This window comes from Oxyura jamaicensis, chromosome 10 (assembly GCF_011077185.1).
Source record: "Oxyura jamaicensis isolate SHBP4307 breed ruddy duck chromosome 10, BPBGC_Ojam_1.0, whole genome shotgun sequence".
In the NCBI taxonomy this organism is placed as follows: Eukaryota; Metazoa; Chordata; class Aves; order Anseriformes; family Anatidae; genus Oxyura; species Oxyura jamaicensis.
In genome coordinates, this window is record NC_048902.1 from 2,240,421 (window position 1) to 2,257,324 (window position 16,904).

The window sequence follows — 16,904 nt, forward strand, 5'->3', positions numbered from 1 at the left end:
GGCGCTGCCTCCCCCCGGCGGGCAGGCGGGGAGCCGGGGCCGCTGCCCGGGGAGCGACGCCCGCTGCCCGGCCCGGCCCTGCCCCGCGGCCGCCGCCCCTTCCCTCAGGGGCTGCCGGCGGTGGGGCGAGGGGAGCCCCCGGGGGGAAACGGGTCCGGCCCCAACGCCCCCGGCCGCGGAGTGGGCTGCGGAGGGGCCCCGGCGCTGCCGCCCTCAGCCGGCCCCCGCCCGGGAGGTGGCGGCGCCAGGCGCTGCCCCCAGCCTCGGCCGGGGGGGCTCGGCAAGGACCGGGCCCCAGCCTCCGCGCACAGCTCCCCCGGCACCGTCCCCTCCTCACAGAGGCATCAGCAGCCCCCCGAAGCTCGGCTTCCGTGTCAAAAGGGAATAAAGTAAAAAGCAGAAGCCGTGTTCTGGCTGGGGCTGGAGGGCAGCTCTTCAGCTTTATGAATCATTACTGGGCGTTTTCTACAGCTCACGTTATGGCAAGAGTTGTTGGCGTGGCCGAAGCGAGCCTCGTGCGTGTACCCCGCTTTTTCATCTTGGGAATGCATCCCACCGGTTCCGAGTGGTCCAAAACACGCAAAAAATTTGAAACAGATACTTTTGCCACAATCTCCATGAAGATGCTTGGACTTTTTAACCGGTATCCTCTCTGTGCAAAATTCAACCATCTAAATAACAGCTTTGTATTCCGTGGGCTGTACCTGGACTCCCCCAGAAAACCTGCTGTGAGCATCAAAGAAAATAGAGCAAAGAGAACAGACAGTACCAAGAGAAAACGAGCCATGAGAGAGATGGGTGAGCTGCTCAGAATCACCCATCACATCACTGATAGCCAGGAGCAAAAATAAAGCTCTCGACTCCCCCAATAAACGCTGCAATAAATGCTAAAATTTAGCTGGATGCCACTGCTGCTATGTGAAAGGATTTAGAGAGTGTAGCAAGCACACATAAGAAAAAAATGAGGACGAAAATGTGGAGCCTTAGCTGGAGTTGTTTGTATTAGGTGCAGGTATGTGATCTTCACAGCTAACAAACCAAGGTTAATGACTCCAGGTTCAAAAAATGATTATTTTGCAGGGAGAGTTTAGAAACTATTTAATGAGAATTGAATCAAAGCAGACAAACAAAACCACCAACAAAAAAACTTCCTTCCCATATTCTACCAGCATGTCCAGGACTATCAGCCATGCTTAGTGGTCCTGTTGCAGGCCCAGGAGGCACACTTCCATCAGCAGAACTGCTGTCAGTCCTCGGAGAAGCCAGGAACAGGTTCCTGCGAGCTGATGGCCAGGTCAGGGCTGAGGTTTTTGCCCCAGAAGTTTGCACAGCTGCTTTTCATGTGCACCCTATGGCAAAACAGAGCCATATAGTACAAAGCCAGTCATGTCTCGTGTACCCAAAGAACAAGTGGGTGGGAGCTCGTGTGACCATCCCCTTTTAACAGACTTGATCTAAGAACTGGATGCATGAACCACAAAAATATCAGTTTTGTTCTCTGTGTGCTGCTTCATACGCGTTAAATACCTTTTCTTCAGGATGCTTTCTTCTCTGTTCGACACTCGTTTCAGGAGATCACTTGGACTGTGGATTACTGTATCAGCCATTTGCAGCTGGAGTTCAGGAGCCAAGTGTAATCATGTGTACCGGCAGAAAACAGGTATCTGAGTCCAAAATATGCTCTGATTTGACACAATTTGCATAAACCAGGATTTCAAATCTGTCCTTAAGGACAGGAATTGGGGGCACTGAAAGTTGTCAAGAAACCTGTTACTAAGACTGACTACTTACTACTTCTAGAAGCATCTCCTGCATCATATATTTGCTGTAAAGATTTTACGTGTCCTGTCCTGTGAGGCTTTCCTACGCAGTTATTGTCACATTGTGCCATAAGTGAGGAGGACATTCTCTGTCGGCCATACAAAGACGGGAAATCATTAGAAGCACAGAACTAATACATACTGGTAACAAAGACCGAGAGATGGTTTATGTGGCATAACGGATTGGTCTATCCACTCTGACAGAAAAGCATTTGTATATCCATTACAGACCATTGGTTTAACTCTAAGGGCCTTTACTAGAAAGATGGACAAAGGTGATAGAGGAATTCAAAGGCTAAAATCCTCCCACCCTTTCCTATATTGTCACACTTCAAGGATTAGTCCTGTAAATTCTGGCTGTAGAAAACAAACAGGATTAGCTTCAGACAGTGTTGACTGCAGTTAAGAGCTCTGAAATGTAAGAGATGCGTAGGACGAGATAAAATGATAAAGGCTTGCATTCTTCCCATTACAACTGGGACTTGCTTCCACGGTTTTGGGCTTACAGAGAAGACGGATCTCAGATGGCACATGAAGATACACGATGAAGTTCCCCTGCAGAAAGCTTGCCTTGATTCACTTATGCTTAATCCTACTAGGAGGATTCCTCTAGCCTCTGAAACATCATGAAGGTGTTTTCAACAGCACAAAATCCATCACCCGAGAACAGACCTTTTGCTCAGAAGAATCCACAGCTCCTGTTCTGGCATTTAAGCTTTCCTGGAATTTCAGCCATACAGTTCCACTCCTAGAAAATGCCACAGATTAAAAAATTATAATCCTATTTCTTGAGGAAGAAATTTGTTGTTTTCTCCTCAAATCTAATAAGGAATCAATCATACCGCACTATCATGCCTCTGAAGACAGAAGTCCCAGCAGCAGTTGAGAGCCTATGTACCAGGAGCGTCCATGATGGCTATTCCCTAATATTGTCTATGAAATTTGCCATTAACCAAGCATACCTTTTTTTTATCAAGAGCTACATCATTGTTCTCCAATAAAATGAAAAATAAATTTGTTGTTAAATTTAGACAGTTAGAAACAAGAAGTAAAACTCCTATTTTAAACCAGTCAAATGCGTTTGAAATCAGTTGAGGCTTTGTCAGTATTTTTCATGTCAGTTGAGGTCAATCCTGCCTGCCTCTCTCCTAGTATTCCAGAATTACTTTCTAAGGAAATAATTAATGGGAATAATAGGGATAGAAATTTTCAGATTTTAAGTTACTCTGGATGTACAGATGCCAGAAACTGGGATGAAAAAGCCAGTCTGAAAGACCAGTGAATGTGACTTGAATGTGAAAAGGGTGGCTCACTTGTACTAAAGTAGGAATAATCAAGCCACAGGCACCACCAAATCCACTTTAAGTTAAAATACATTCATCCTGCTCGTGTGCTCCACATTGTCCCCCCCTACTTCTTTCCAACCTCACAGAAAGCCCCTGAGCCCTCAGACAAGTTACTGCCATCTCACCTCCATCCCGATTAATGTGGTGACGTTCTGTGAGCACAGCCACTACATGCACAGCTTCTCTTAACGCAGTTTTGTGCAACTTACTTGCCCCAGCTTTACTTAGTAGATTTGAGTATAAGCCTGTATTTAAGTGGTTTGTCTTTGGCCGAAGGCCGATACCACTCCCCATGACTATTAGGACACTAATACTTGTGTTAATGCTGCCTTTGCTCTGCTTCAGCATGGCCTTGGATGTTGCTACTTGGACACTTCTCAGCTTGTTGGAGATGCAGAGCATGGCGGGTTTACTACGACCTTGGTTACTGAGCTCACTGCGTAAATACACCACGTGGATCTTGAAACTGCGCAGAGACTGGCACCTAGGCCACAGTCTGAATACAAAATTATTTGGATTTTTTCCAGCATCTTGACTTCATAGAAATTTCACCAAGTTCAGGTTAATGAAGTCAATACAATGCAAAGCTCTATATGAGAAGTTAATTCCCAGACATCCCCTTCACTCGGTGTAAGGGACCAAAACAGTCATCTGTTAAGGAGTTTTCAAACAATAAGCTTTAATTGCCTTATTAGAAAAATAAGCACTGAAATATATATAAATGTGATTACATTGAAGTAATTCTGTAATCTAACATACTAGAAACCAAAGCCCAGTCATATTTTTAATGATACAGAGTAGCAAGATTTAGGTTCTAGAAATTTTCCATAGAGGATACGGAAGTATGCAGTATCATTAAGGAAACCACAGTAAAGACGAGACAAATCTCCACATTGCAATAAAAACTAAGTAGATCAATTTATTCTGTATACTATACAATGTGTAAGTTTGCAAAGAACAATTGACATTTTCATCACCTTAACATCTCAACTGGGTGTAAATATGTCCAACAAAATGTACTCCTGTGGCTTTTACACAAACACTGTCCTACTACGTCAAGAACAATGAGAGGGAAGCCTTTGGTACTACAGATTTGGGGACATATCCGTGAAGTTGGAATTCATTCGCTTTTAACTATTTTGAATAAAATGTTGGTGCTATCTGCTATCATAAGCCTACATGAATACTAGTCTAATAACTAAACACTGTCTATCTTTAAAGGCAAGATATGAAAGGGACTGCCAGTCTACAGTGTGGGCAGGTCTTCTTTGAAAAAGATCATTATCAAATGGTAAAACTTATATAATACATTATGTACATAAGTTTGGATAGCTGAGTTATCTTGCTGGAGTAAGCTGAAAGTTAGTATCAATTTGCAGTCACCTTTGTTTTACTGTTACGTGATTATTGGACTTCCTAAGTTTCAAACAGTGTATAGAATCAAAATCGCTGTGCCTGCTGCTGAGGTCTGTCAGATGTGAAGGCTCATAACCAGTCACTGACCTAGTTAGGATTACAGTACTTTAAGTATACACATGGATAATACATTGGTAGCTGAATCTGTAATAACCTTAAGAACTGCAAGTCACTGAATGAACATCAAAAAAGCTTGCATTATCTAACCAGCAGGACAAGCTGAGTTGCAGCTAAATGAGGGGAATGTTTAAATTTAAATGGCTTTTTTTTAAATCTCAAGCATCAAAAAACTCACCATACGTGAGCTACAAAATAGTGGAACCAGACAATACAAAGCAAGTCACCTTCAACTGTTCAATATTTGTTCCAGGCCCAATCCTATCGTTTTTTCAAATTTCATTTACACATACAAAAATAAAGAGGGATTTTCACATTAGAACTAACGACTATAGAAAGCAGTTTGCTTTAATATATCCAGCTTCCTTGTTATTTTCCCAGCCTAATTTCTTACTTAAAAAAAAATCGGTCTAATTCAAACTATTCTGTGAAAAATCGCAACTCGTTTATAGCATTAGTGGATGATAAGGAATAAAAGGGCTCTCACAAGGTTGTCCATATTTACTTGAAAAGGGCTATAAAGACTTGCAAAGAGCCAGGTTAGCAATTTAAAAAGTTCTCTGGAATGAATTCTCTAAACTGAAGAATGCACATTATAACAGAGTTTCCGCCCATTCTAACCAAAGCAGGGCCAAGTTAAGATTCTTCATCTCATCTTGATCATTTTTTTTTTGAGTTTTCCTTCAGAAAAGAGCATTGCAGAAAACATGGGCCAGTCTTCTTTTCAACTAGCAGATATTTATTCCTTAAGACATTTCTGAATATATCAATACAAAGTGCTTCCTTCTAAAAACATGCATCTTCCAAAGTGGTTTCTCTTACAATGCCTGCATTGGTTCTTTGCTTTTCATAGTGTTTTAATAGAACCGTTTAAGAAAAGAGTATGCTAATATTTTTAAAGGGTTTCTTACACTCCCAAAGAACATCAAGGCCATGATTGCTTGTATTAAAATCAATTACATTATGGATCATACTGAATATATCCGATTTCACTGAACAAATCATGCTCTTAAATTCCTCGGGTTACCCATCTAGTATCAACTGTGTATTCTGGCAATCTAGTACTCACAGCCTGCACCATACAGATGAACTGAAGTTTGTTCCTATTTCCTGACATGAAGAATTCCCTGTCTCTCAGTAGATCATTATAAAAATACCAGTTCCAGTTCCTTTCGCTTCCCAAAACCAATGAGGGGCTGCTGTATAACAGAAAAAAAGGAGTTAGTTTACTGCCACTTCAGGAGTTCAAGAAAAAGAATTATACCCTTTCACTTCCAGAAGTCTAAAATAGTACAACGACAATTGCGTATCAAACCTTAGCAAGCCTAGATTTGGAGTTCGCCACAAGGGAAACTCTCTAGAACAGTACATTTAGCTATTTTCCATGTCATACCATTGAGCATTTCACCTTTAAAAGCTTAAAGAGCTGCTGAACAGAAAGGGCACCTGCCTTTAAATATAGGTACAAATTTCAGATTTATAACTGAATGCTGGACATTGTTGCAAAACAAAATATACAACTGCAAAAGCATAAGGCTGAGGCAAGTGTAAGCCTAGGGGTTTCACAAATTCCAGGTACACAATTTTTACTTTCAGTAGCAAGATTCTGGGCTCTTAGTTTCAGGCCAAGACTTTGAAAGATACAGAATCACTTGTGCTTTGATTGGCACATTATCTGCTTCTTAAAATGTAAAATTAATAGACATTTGCAAAAGGTTGTGCAAAACTATTGTATTTACAAAAATGGCACAAGAGTGAATTCAACAGTCTATGCACATGCACACTTCATTCACATCTTCAACAAAAGTGTGTTCTAAGCTACGGAACTGAAAAGGATACCAGCTTCAACAGGCAGTTGTCAATAAGCACTAGATTCACAAGAGTTACACCAGAATGGGCAAATATTGCCCAAGTAAAAACTCTATTGTTAAAGCTGAAACAGGTTTAAGGCCGTTCAAGTTCAAGAGCAGAAACAAAATTCAATCAGAGCCCTGTCTTTGTTTTTATACATGCTTTACCATCTAGCAACTTGTGGTCTAAACCTCTATTTTAGACAACAAACCCAAACACAAAAAAAAACCAACACAACTGGAGGTTATATTAAATACAAATATGCTGTAATTAAGGTGAAATAACAAAAGCAGAAACATTAAAAGTTGTAAAACTTGCGATGTCACTTGCTGGAACCAGTCCTACACTAGGAAATGGGCAATATGTACATTTTCAAGTAGATTACATTGCTCTAACCAAACTTGTCCTTTTTTAATCAGTGCATTGTTCTCAACTAGTCCAAATACTACACGTTTTACTCTTAACAGTACTCCCTTACAATAGCAGCACATGCTATCGCTACCTGCAAAGCTGTCAGTCTCATGATTTAGTGTAAGAAAGAAAAAGGGGGATGTGAGGGTGAGAAATAACTATTAAGGAGAAATAACGGGAATGAGAATTATCATGCAGTTCAGCTGTTCTCGTCAGCCAGCCAGCTTGCTAGCAACAAGAGATGGTTTCCGCTGTGGGAGATCCTGTGGAGTAGGAATATGGTCACCAGTGACTTCTGTCTTGTCAGGAGCTGCAGTAGGCAGTTGTTTATTCTTCATCTTTGCCTTAGCCATGTTGTAGTCACCAGAATCAAAGTATTTTTGCTAGAAGACAAAATACACATAGATTTAAGAGTCTGAATTTCTCGTTCTGCAATGCAGCTTTATGTCAATTCAGATAAAATCTTACCAAGACTGTTAAGCACACATTTAAACTCTGAACATCAGTTACATATACAGTTAATGCTCTACAGATAGCACAAAACTCATCCCATACACAAACACCGTGTTAGTACTGATTTCCAAAGGGCCCTGCCCTTTGGAAAATTACAGTGCAGTGATCAAGTTCTGCTAGGCAGAATAACCAAACAATTTACGAAGTAAGGCTGGAGAACATAGCCTGCCTTATCATACCAGAAGATCAAAGAAACATGAAGCTGCACGTTAACAAGAAAATCTTTTTTCTGTATACATTAAAACAGTGAGACTATGATCCCTAAAGTTCCCAAACCAAATTAGTTAAGAATCCCCTTCACAAAGCTTTTTAGAAGGATTGCACAGTAGATTTGGCTTATCCCAGGCTCCAAGCTTCTCCTGAACAATGAAATATGTTCATTCTGAATTTGTAAAAGAGTTCCTCAGCATTTCAGCAAATTTTTATTAGCACTACCTTTAATAGTCTTGTTGTCGTATTTCCCAAAACATTAAGTTACCTGTGGATGGTAAAACCAGATGACTTATAATTTATCTGTGTTACACTAAGATGAGGTATGGAATTTCATCCAAGGCCTGCATCAAGTCTTCAGCTGCTCAGTGGCACCTTTTTGGGGGAACCGTTATATCTTGTTTACATCTTACTACGAGGTCTACTATTAATCTACTTATAACCCGTGATTTTGCAGATTGTCAAATGAGGCTAAAGCCTAGATTCAGGACAAAGATTAGCTCTAACAACTGCTGCTTACAATGCATAATCACCTCTGGAAGAACACTCCCTAGTTACCTTTACATAGGCTTATTCCTCAAAGTCAGTTGAACAAAAGCCATCGCAACCTGCTATGTTTATGTACTTCCAGGCAGCATTATTACCACAGTCTTTAGTTTGTAGTAGCACTAACCAGCTGCAAAATATTCAGCAGCAGCAGTTGTTAAGCTGAAGTACAAGTCTTTACCTGGGGATGGGAATTTTGTTGTTGTTGTTTTTAAATGCAAGGCTTCCTGAAGATGGCTTTAAATGTTCCCTATTAGGGTTTACTAGAGCCTTACAGTCACCTGTTTTACCCTAAACAATCAGAACACCTGAACTACATACGTGTATTGGTAAACCTTCTCACAGTTCATCCCTTTTGACAGTGGAATCCTTACTTACACCACAGTGCTCTTGCGCTGTATCTGCAGATGAGGCTTTAGCTATAATGCAACCCAGTTTGGAAACAGGCGTTCATATTTTCCCCTTCAAGACCGAAGAAACCAAAAGAAACTTTTAAACAGGAACTAGGTAATAATTGAGTAATTCTATCTTTAGATGTGTTAACTGCTGTTAACAGGAACACCTTTGTCTATACACAAGTTATATATACACGTTTCTGTCTATATACTAGTTATATATACACTAGTTCTAAGTAGAATCTGTCTACAGGAGCACAGCATCCATTTTTACTACTGTTCTGGAGAAAGTATGCTAATTAAAATTAATTGGGTGTGTGCACCCAATGTAGAACATTTCTGAACAGCAAATAGCAATGAGCAGAGGGCAGCCTACTTGCCAAATGGCAACTGCATCTCTGGAGAAAAGCATCATCTTTCAGGAATTAAGAGTGTCAGTCCATTTCTCTCCACAGATTGCTCCTGTGTTTACTTCTGATTTACTGCAGCTTTTCATAGGTGGCTTGCATTGGATCATCCTTTTCAAATTGATTCTATGCTTATCAACCTATCTTCCCATCGCAAAAGCTGTCTGAAAGCACACTCACTATTCTCACCCTATTTTAAAGTTCAGCAATCCAGCTAGCCTCACGTACACCAGAAGGCCACATCAAATAAGATGCTTCCTCATTTAGGACACTGAGCACACTAAACAAAAACAACAAAAAATAAAAGATGGAAAAAAGGTATTAACAACAGCAGGAAGTGGGAACTGAGGAGGGCAGATTAAGAATTGGAATCCCCAATTTTATGCCATCTTTCATCATACCGGCAGAATCCAAAATGCTGGGGCAACTAAAATGCCCACTGGCCTGCCTCTGCTTGTATTGGAAAATAGGGGCTGTAACAAGCTTTGCACGAAGTGGTGCTGTAATCAAGATTGAGGTCTTGTAGAGACTATTGGCGTGTTTACAGTAATTCCTTTTGGCCATTAATCCTAAGGAGTGGACAGTGGTCTGTCTGCCTGAATTACCTATACAAAACACACTTACCTTGCCTCTTTGATGTCTACACAGACACCGAACACGCTCAAGTCTTGTTCAGGTTGCCTTTGACCACATCAAAGCTTAACTCCCAAAAGTCACCACTTAACCTGCCGCGTGCCCATTCCCAGCAGGCATGATCTATGCTGCATGCACACTAACTTACAAGAGAAAGCTTATCCAAAACACCTGCCAAAAGTAACAATTCCCACCAGACGTTACCAGGTAACACAAAATTAGATCAGCACCGAACTCCAACAGCTGGCTTGCAAAGGATTTACACTTGGAATCATTGTGTGCGCTCAAATGGCCTAGACAATAGCAAACAACAGCGTGACAGCAAGGAAAACAACATCAAAAGTAATGACAGGCTAGGATTATCCCAAGAACAGAATTCTAACGTGCCTGAAAAGCATTACATCACTGCAGGAAATACTAAACTAACAAAAAACTGTTCAGTAACTAAGAAAGTAAGATAACGCTGGTCAAATGTGGACCAGTATTTAAACACTAATTTGCTCTTCGTTCTCCTACAGTTGCTTTTTGACCAGGTATATGCATTTGGAATTACACCAACCTTCTCAAGCCACTGATGTCAGATGGTACCTGCAAACACTAAGCCTTCACATGCTAACTAGGTGAGTAGTAAGAGGGGCCATACATCCTGGCAACATAAGAACGGGTAAGATAAGATAAACAGAAAACACAGATGAGATTCTGACCCTTACTGTTTACTTTTTTCTATCCATGTCTGTCACAGCTGCAGTGAGACAGCTTCTAAGTTTTTAAATTTCTTAAAGTTTCTTAGAATTGCAGTTGAGCCATTGGAGCGTTGTAAGCAACTATCCTGCCAGTTTGGCATTTGTTTTGTGGAAATCAGTTTCGCTTCCTCGGGCCTTTACAGATTTAAAGTTAAAGCTGGCAGTGTTTTTTTCGCATGCAAAGGTCTGGGGAGTGGAAAAGAATCACAGATACAGGAATTTGGGAATTTCTTGTCCATACCCTACAGACAGTAAAGAACTCACTCCTTTTTGAAGCCTCTTCCTCAAGAAGTCTGAGCCTCCTGGCTTCTGGCCCAGATGAGGATATCTTGCTTTCAATTTTGCTTCTTCAGCTTTTTCTGGGCTGATCACCTTATCCTCCATTTCCTGAAACAGAATTACCAAGCCATTAAATGAAGTATTACAATAAACTATTTACGTACAACACTTTTGCAAGGAATTCACCAACATGCAGATCTCTGCTCCAATCGGAACACACCAATAAATTCAATAAACATTCCCATATATTCCCTCTCAAATACTAACAGCAACTGTAGGTGTTCAGCCTCACATCTTGGGTACTTCTCCTGGACACGGATTTCAACTTAACCCATTCTGCTTTCACAGAAAGTTAGCCTATATTAAAAGCACACTGTTACTCAGTTTGGACCAAAAATATCCCCAAAATAACAAGCAAACAAGAAGAAAAAAAAAAAAAAAAAAAAAAAAAAACACTTTTCTGGTGAAAACAAGGGTTCTGCCAGGAACAAACGTCGGAAGCTGAGCATGGGACTTCTCAGCGAGCCCTGCTTCATCGTGTAGTTGCATGGATTAGCACTTGTGCTCTCACAAAATCCAGTTTTTGTGACTCTGATGCAACTGTAATGCATTGATATTCATTGTGAAATAGTGTTGAAGTATTTCAGTCTCAAAACCATGCCCGCTACCATATTAACAAACATTATTTGACTTCTCTATGCTGGCCTTCTATTGGAGGCCAACGTTATCATGATCTAGTTAACTGAACGCAGCGCATTTGCGTAGAATAAAATGCAAATTTGTGAGAATATGGTAAAAATATGCATGCTTAAAGTAATGATCTGAAAATACTCATTTGGCAAAAACTACTTTGTACATCCAGTCTTTCAGCATGGACCTTTACCTGCGCTGGTTCACGCAGCGATTTGATGCATGAGGTACGTTTTTTGTACTCAGTCATTTCTAAAATACCTTCCATTCAAAATCCTTGTTTCACTGCCTTCCAGTGCTTGGCCAAGATCACTTTTTGCATGCAAACCACGGCTAGTTCAGGGAAAACTCATATTGATTTGTGCTGACTGCTGTGGTTCTTGAACAGTAATTATCATCTGAAGTCCCAGAAAGACTTCTAGTCGTGAAAGAATTGCCACTGGAACCACGAGAGCCTCACGTTCATCTGTGACTAAGGTTTTGTATTCACTTCGAGCTGCTTAGGCAGCCCCTTCACACTCCTCTTCCATCTGCACCGCCAACCTTTGTGTTGCATCGGTTCGCATGAGCGCATGTATTCCACGTCAGTGGGTTACAGAAATTAATTCAATGCAAAAATAACTACCCGTTTGTTTCTTGCTGGGCTTTATTTCATTGGGCTCAGTTTCCCCTGTCTGGATCACCAAGCAGCCGCACCAACAGGTCCGCTGACACAGCAGCAGGGAGGACAAGGGATTGAGAGCTGCTGAGAGCTACTTCAGGCACAAGTGCTGAGCCCCTGCGCTAGCCTGCCCCGATTCACAAGGCCTCTGACATCTCTTACAAAAGCCCCAAGTTCTATAACAATCTGCATCCTTCTGGCAAGGATCCCTGGAAGCAAAGTTTGTAATAACAGAGTTAAAATACAGCATTTCAGGTAGCTCCATTACTCCAGGAGCTCTGGAAGACAGCTGCTCGCAGCGCAGGGGGAATCTCCGCTAACAGCCCTACCAAGGGCGGACAGAAAAATTGAGGGCAGTTTAAGAGGAGCTTCTGGGGGGACTAGGTGGAAGCAATGCTTTTTATTTTTAGTTAGATGAAAACATAGCCAGGCAAGGCAACACAAAATCCAGGTAAGTACAAAATACAAAACGCACACAAAAGCAAAACTTCCCTGGCACAGGACACAGAAGCATTCCTCACCATATAATAATCCTACTAGGCAAGACCACAGTCTCCATGTGAATAGAACAGTCTTCAGCCGCTGTTCTTCCTCGTGTGTTTTATTATCATGCCAACACTGGCTCTGGATCTTCTCAAAAGCCATTCTTTCAGCATCTAATGCTGAATCACTGGGGACTCACTGCTGAGCCAACAGACAAGGCATCTGAGGGGGCATGTTTTGCCAATACTAACCAAAAGGAAGTATTTTTTAAGAACAGAGGGCCAACAATAAAGAGCTTACATAAATACGTATTCATGGTGCTTCAAAGGAAACATTTATGCAAACTCACGGGGTTGACAAATCATCGCACAGCAGGCGACCAAAACACAAAACTGTTGTGCCTCAGTGCAGAGAAAAAGGATTCAGGCTACGGTCACCGACTCCTGATGGCCAAGAACAGCTAAGACCAAAAAAAAAACCCCACCTATGTAACATGAAATAAAGAACAGCTTCAACATGAAGACTTGGGCTGTCAAACACAACCAGCTGACGACAGGTTCAAAAATACTGAAGAGAACAGTTCTGTAACACAGCTAAGCTACAGAACTCCTTGCCAAAGAATACAGGGGATGCCAAGAATTTAGATGGCTTCAGAAAGCCATCGGATGCGTTCATCTGCAGCTCAGAAGGCTTTTATACCATGGATTGAGGAGACCTGGGGAAGTTTTCTGGGGAAGATCAGCATGTGCTTATTCTGACCTTGTATTCCTCCATGCACCAGAGAGCAGGGAGCACTCTTGGGGACGTGTCACTGAGACACGAAGGCTTTAACCCAAAGCTGCAAGGCCATTCATGCATTAGCAGTTGTCTTCCCTTCAGTTATTATAGAAGCAGCAACCAGATGACTGACAACTGATGAAGGAAAAAAAATCCCGATATACCACGCACTTCTTCCTGCTGACAACCACACAAGTTGTAATTTTAGTTCTCTACAGGAATTTTTGCACAGCTAATGAAGTCTGCTTACTTCATCAAAAGGATTTACCAGCATAGCCAGTAGTTACCTAACACATTTAAAGATAGCTCTTGCTTTTAATTTTTATAGGGCTACTAAAAGCATGAGGGTCTCTATCTGCTGGACAACTCAACTGTACAGCAAAAAAGAATCCTTCTTGAGCTGTGTTATGAAGAGCTTATCCTCTTTTAACAAAAGGCATCAGACAAAAATGTGAAGTAAGAAATAGGAAAAACATGACAACAGCACAACTCCACAGGCAGCTGATGTGGCAAAAGCCAGTCCCAAAACAAGATGTAGCACGAAGAGCTTCCTGAAAAACATGGACTTCTACAGCAAAAGCAGCATCCATCAACCACGCACGTGCTCTACATCATCCGAAGGTTTCTTTGTTGCTGAACTTCCTCCTGCCACTACCCTGAGTTTTCCCATGGAGAACAGGAAACACTGGACTAATGGGAAGTTCTCAATTTATATCATTTTCTTGTTTAACAGCCTTCTCGTTGAACACAGGCACAAGCTTCTCGTGCTGTGCCTTCTCGAATTGCTGCCTCAAAGCTCCCGTAGGGGCTTCATCTTTTTCAAGCTTACAAACGAATAAGTACTGCAAAAGGGGTTGGTCGAACAAGTACTTCAAAGCTAAGCATTAATGGAACAATCTTTACTTTTGTTTATCCAGACTAACGTTGTTAAAGAAGTTTAATACTGCAATGCTGTAGCACAAATCTGTAGCTCTATTATCACAGACCAAAAAGACCCACAAAATTTTATTTACTTTCACTTGTCCTGAATGCCTGACTACGTTAAGATTAAACGAGAAGACCAGCGGCCCCCCCGTGTCTCAGAGCCAGCGGTTCTCCAGCACAGCTCCCAAGCTCGGCGTTTCAAGACTTCAGCCCGAAGCTGCGTTGGCCGGACCGGCCCCGCTCCCCCGACTCGGTGAGAACGCTCTGAAGGCGCCACCTCCACCCGGCTGCCACACGCTTTGCCGCGCTATGACCGAGCTGTTCCAGGCGCGCCGCGTAGGCCCGGGGTCTGCTTCTGCTCTGAGCAGGCCCCGTGTTTTCTCGGAGGTCTGCCTAACACCAACGGAAAGCCAAGCTGCGAACCGTCCGCGTTTAAGGGCAAATCACACCACGGGAGCTGGCTCCGATTACCGCACCTATCGCCATGCTATCACTTTCCCCTTTGCCAACCCTTCCTACTTGTATGACTAATCCCCGTTACAGGCGGCACGTTATTAAACAAAACCTCCGGACAGCCGAGGCGGGCCATGCTTTTCCTTTTAGAGCCCTCCAAAGCTGAGCCCTCGCGTCTCCTAACTCCTCCCCGTCAGAAACAGCCGCGGGGATGGCAGCGACCCGCAGCAGTGACGAGGCCGCACCGCGAGCACCGGCCAGGCCGCAGCCGGCGGAGCCGCCCGCCACGCCGGCCCCAGCAGCGCAGCCGTTACCGCCCCGGGGGTGACACACGGCGGCCCCCGCGCGGTAACCCGGCCCCGGAGCCCCCCCAGAGCCCCGTCCGGAGCGGGCTGCAGCACGCCCATTGTTCCGGGCAGCCCCGCTGCCGCACGGCTCACGCCGCACGGAGGGCTGCGGGGGATCGGCGCAACCACGCCGCGCCCGCGCCTCACCGCGGCCCCTTCCGGGCAGGCCGCCCCTGGGCTGGGCCCCCCCGGCGCTCCGAGCCACCCCCGGCCCGGCCGCTCCCCGCTCCGAGCCCCCTCCGCCAGTCAGCGCCCGGCACCCCTCGGCCCGCCGCAGGCCCGGGGCCCGGCCCGGCTCCGCGGGGGCTGCGGGTGGGGCGGGCCCGGCGGACGCTGCCCAGACCGGGGCACGGCCGGGAGACCCCCGCACCCCCCCCCCAGCTCCTGCCCCTCCTCGGCGGGGCCGCGCGGCGGCTGCGGGCCCCCTTAACCCCCACGCACCTTCTGCTCCTCGGCCGAGGCGGGCTCGGGGCTCTCGGCAGACATGGCGCCGCGGCAGCGGGACGGCGGGCTCCGGGCGGGCTCCGGGAGGGGGAGGGGGGGCGCGACCGCCGCTCCTCCGCGCAGCGCAGCGCAGCTCCGCCGCCTCCCGCACAAGATGGCGGCGGCTGGCAGGACGGCGTGCCGCCGGGAACACACTTCCTCCGCGCCCGGCCGCGCACGCCGAGCGCAGCGGGCTTCCGGCGCTGGCCGCGCCCCCCTCCCCTCCCCCCCGCTGACGTCGAGGCCCTCCCCCCCCGCTGCCTTCCTGAGGGAAGGGGTCCGGGGGGGGGGGCTTCAAAGGTTCGGAGCGGGCCCAGCGAGAAACGGCGGCTGACAGGGCTGCAAACCCCGGGCATTTCGGAACCGGATCCGAGAGACAGCGCGGTTCGGCAGCGGTCGGCAGCGCTCCTTGAGTTAATTTTCCGGCCGGGAACGCGGATAAGCCGCTCGGTGCAGAGCGGGGCCGGGAAGGCCGCAGGAACCGCGGTCACGGCACAGCGACGGGCAGGCAGCTCCTGGAAACCGGGCCGTTTCTTCCCAGGTGGTGTCCAGAGCTGGTTGCGGAGGGGCACGGAGCCACCCCTGAGCGGAGAGGCCACAGGATTCAACGCGTTAGGACTGGCGTGACCAGGACAGCGTTTAACAAACTGGCACCTCCAGCCAGAGCACGCCCGGGGTACTCGCATCAGGTTTTTTCTTATCTGGCAAATATTTACAACTTGGGTGAAAAAATATCCTGGAGCGTGCACCTTGAGGCAGATTGAGTCCAAAGAAAGAAAGCAAAGAGCCAGCAGGATGAGAAGTACAGAAATCAAAGTCTGCAAGGCAAGGCTGTCCGAACAGCTTGTATTGTTTTAGAAACAGGAAACAAATCTGAGAAGGGATGTGATGTATGGGAACCCAATTGTTCTCTGTTGTGGAAAGGACGAGTAGCAACCTGACTCCATCAGCAAGACTTAGGTGGCTTAGTTTCATAAAAAGCTTTCTCATGGTAAGTAGTTTAGCACTAGAAGGGATTATCTGCAGCCTCCATTACCAGAGGCCCTCAAACCACCCGGAAACATTTATCCAGAATAAATCTGGAAGGTTGGGCCTACTGAGGAGTAAGACAAGAAGCAAACAGCTTCTTAAAAATCAGTCTAGTCCCCCTTCTTAACAAATGCATAGAAAGTCATGTGGAAGTCTGTTCATATATTGCAAACATTCATCCACCTGTGTCCCTTATGGAACAAGTAACCCAGATCAAACTGTGAAGGGGAAATTACTTAAAAGTTGTCCACGGATAACCTAAGGTCATTTTTGTTTTTAATGGCATCCATATAGGGACCAAGTATAGTTTTGACTACGTAAGTCAATACATATTTATTTCCTGGACGTGACTTGTAGTGACCACACCCAA

General features: G+C 44.8%; 1 protein-coding gene across 1 annotated transcript; it reads right to left on the reverse strand.

Moving 5' to 3' along the window:
• Nucleotides 1–4,053: 4,053 nt before the first annotated feature.
• ARPP19 (cAMP regulated phosphoprotein 19) lies at nt 4,054–15,543 on the reverse strand. The gene is made up of 3 exons (XM_035336010.1): nt 15,464–15,543; nt 10,673–10,795; nt 4,054–7,344 (listed from the first exon to the last, which is right to left on the reverse strand). Exons 1-3 carry the CDS (start codon nt 15,506–15,508, stop codon nt 7,174–7,176), a joined length of 339 nt encoding a protein of 112 aa, XP_035191901.1. The 5' UTR covers nt 15,509–15,543; the 3' UTR covers nt 4,054–7,173.
• Nucleotides 15,544–16,904: the final 1,361 nt, after the last annotated feature.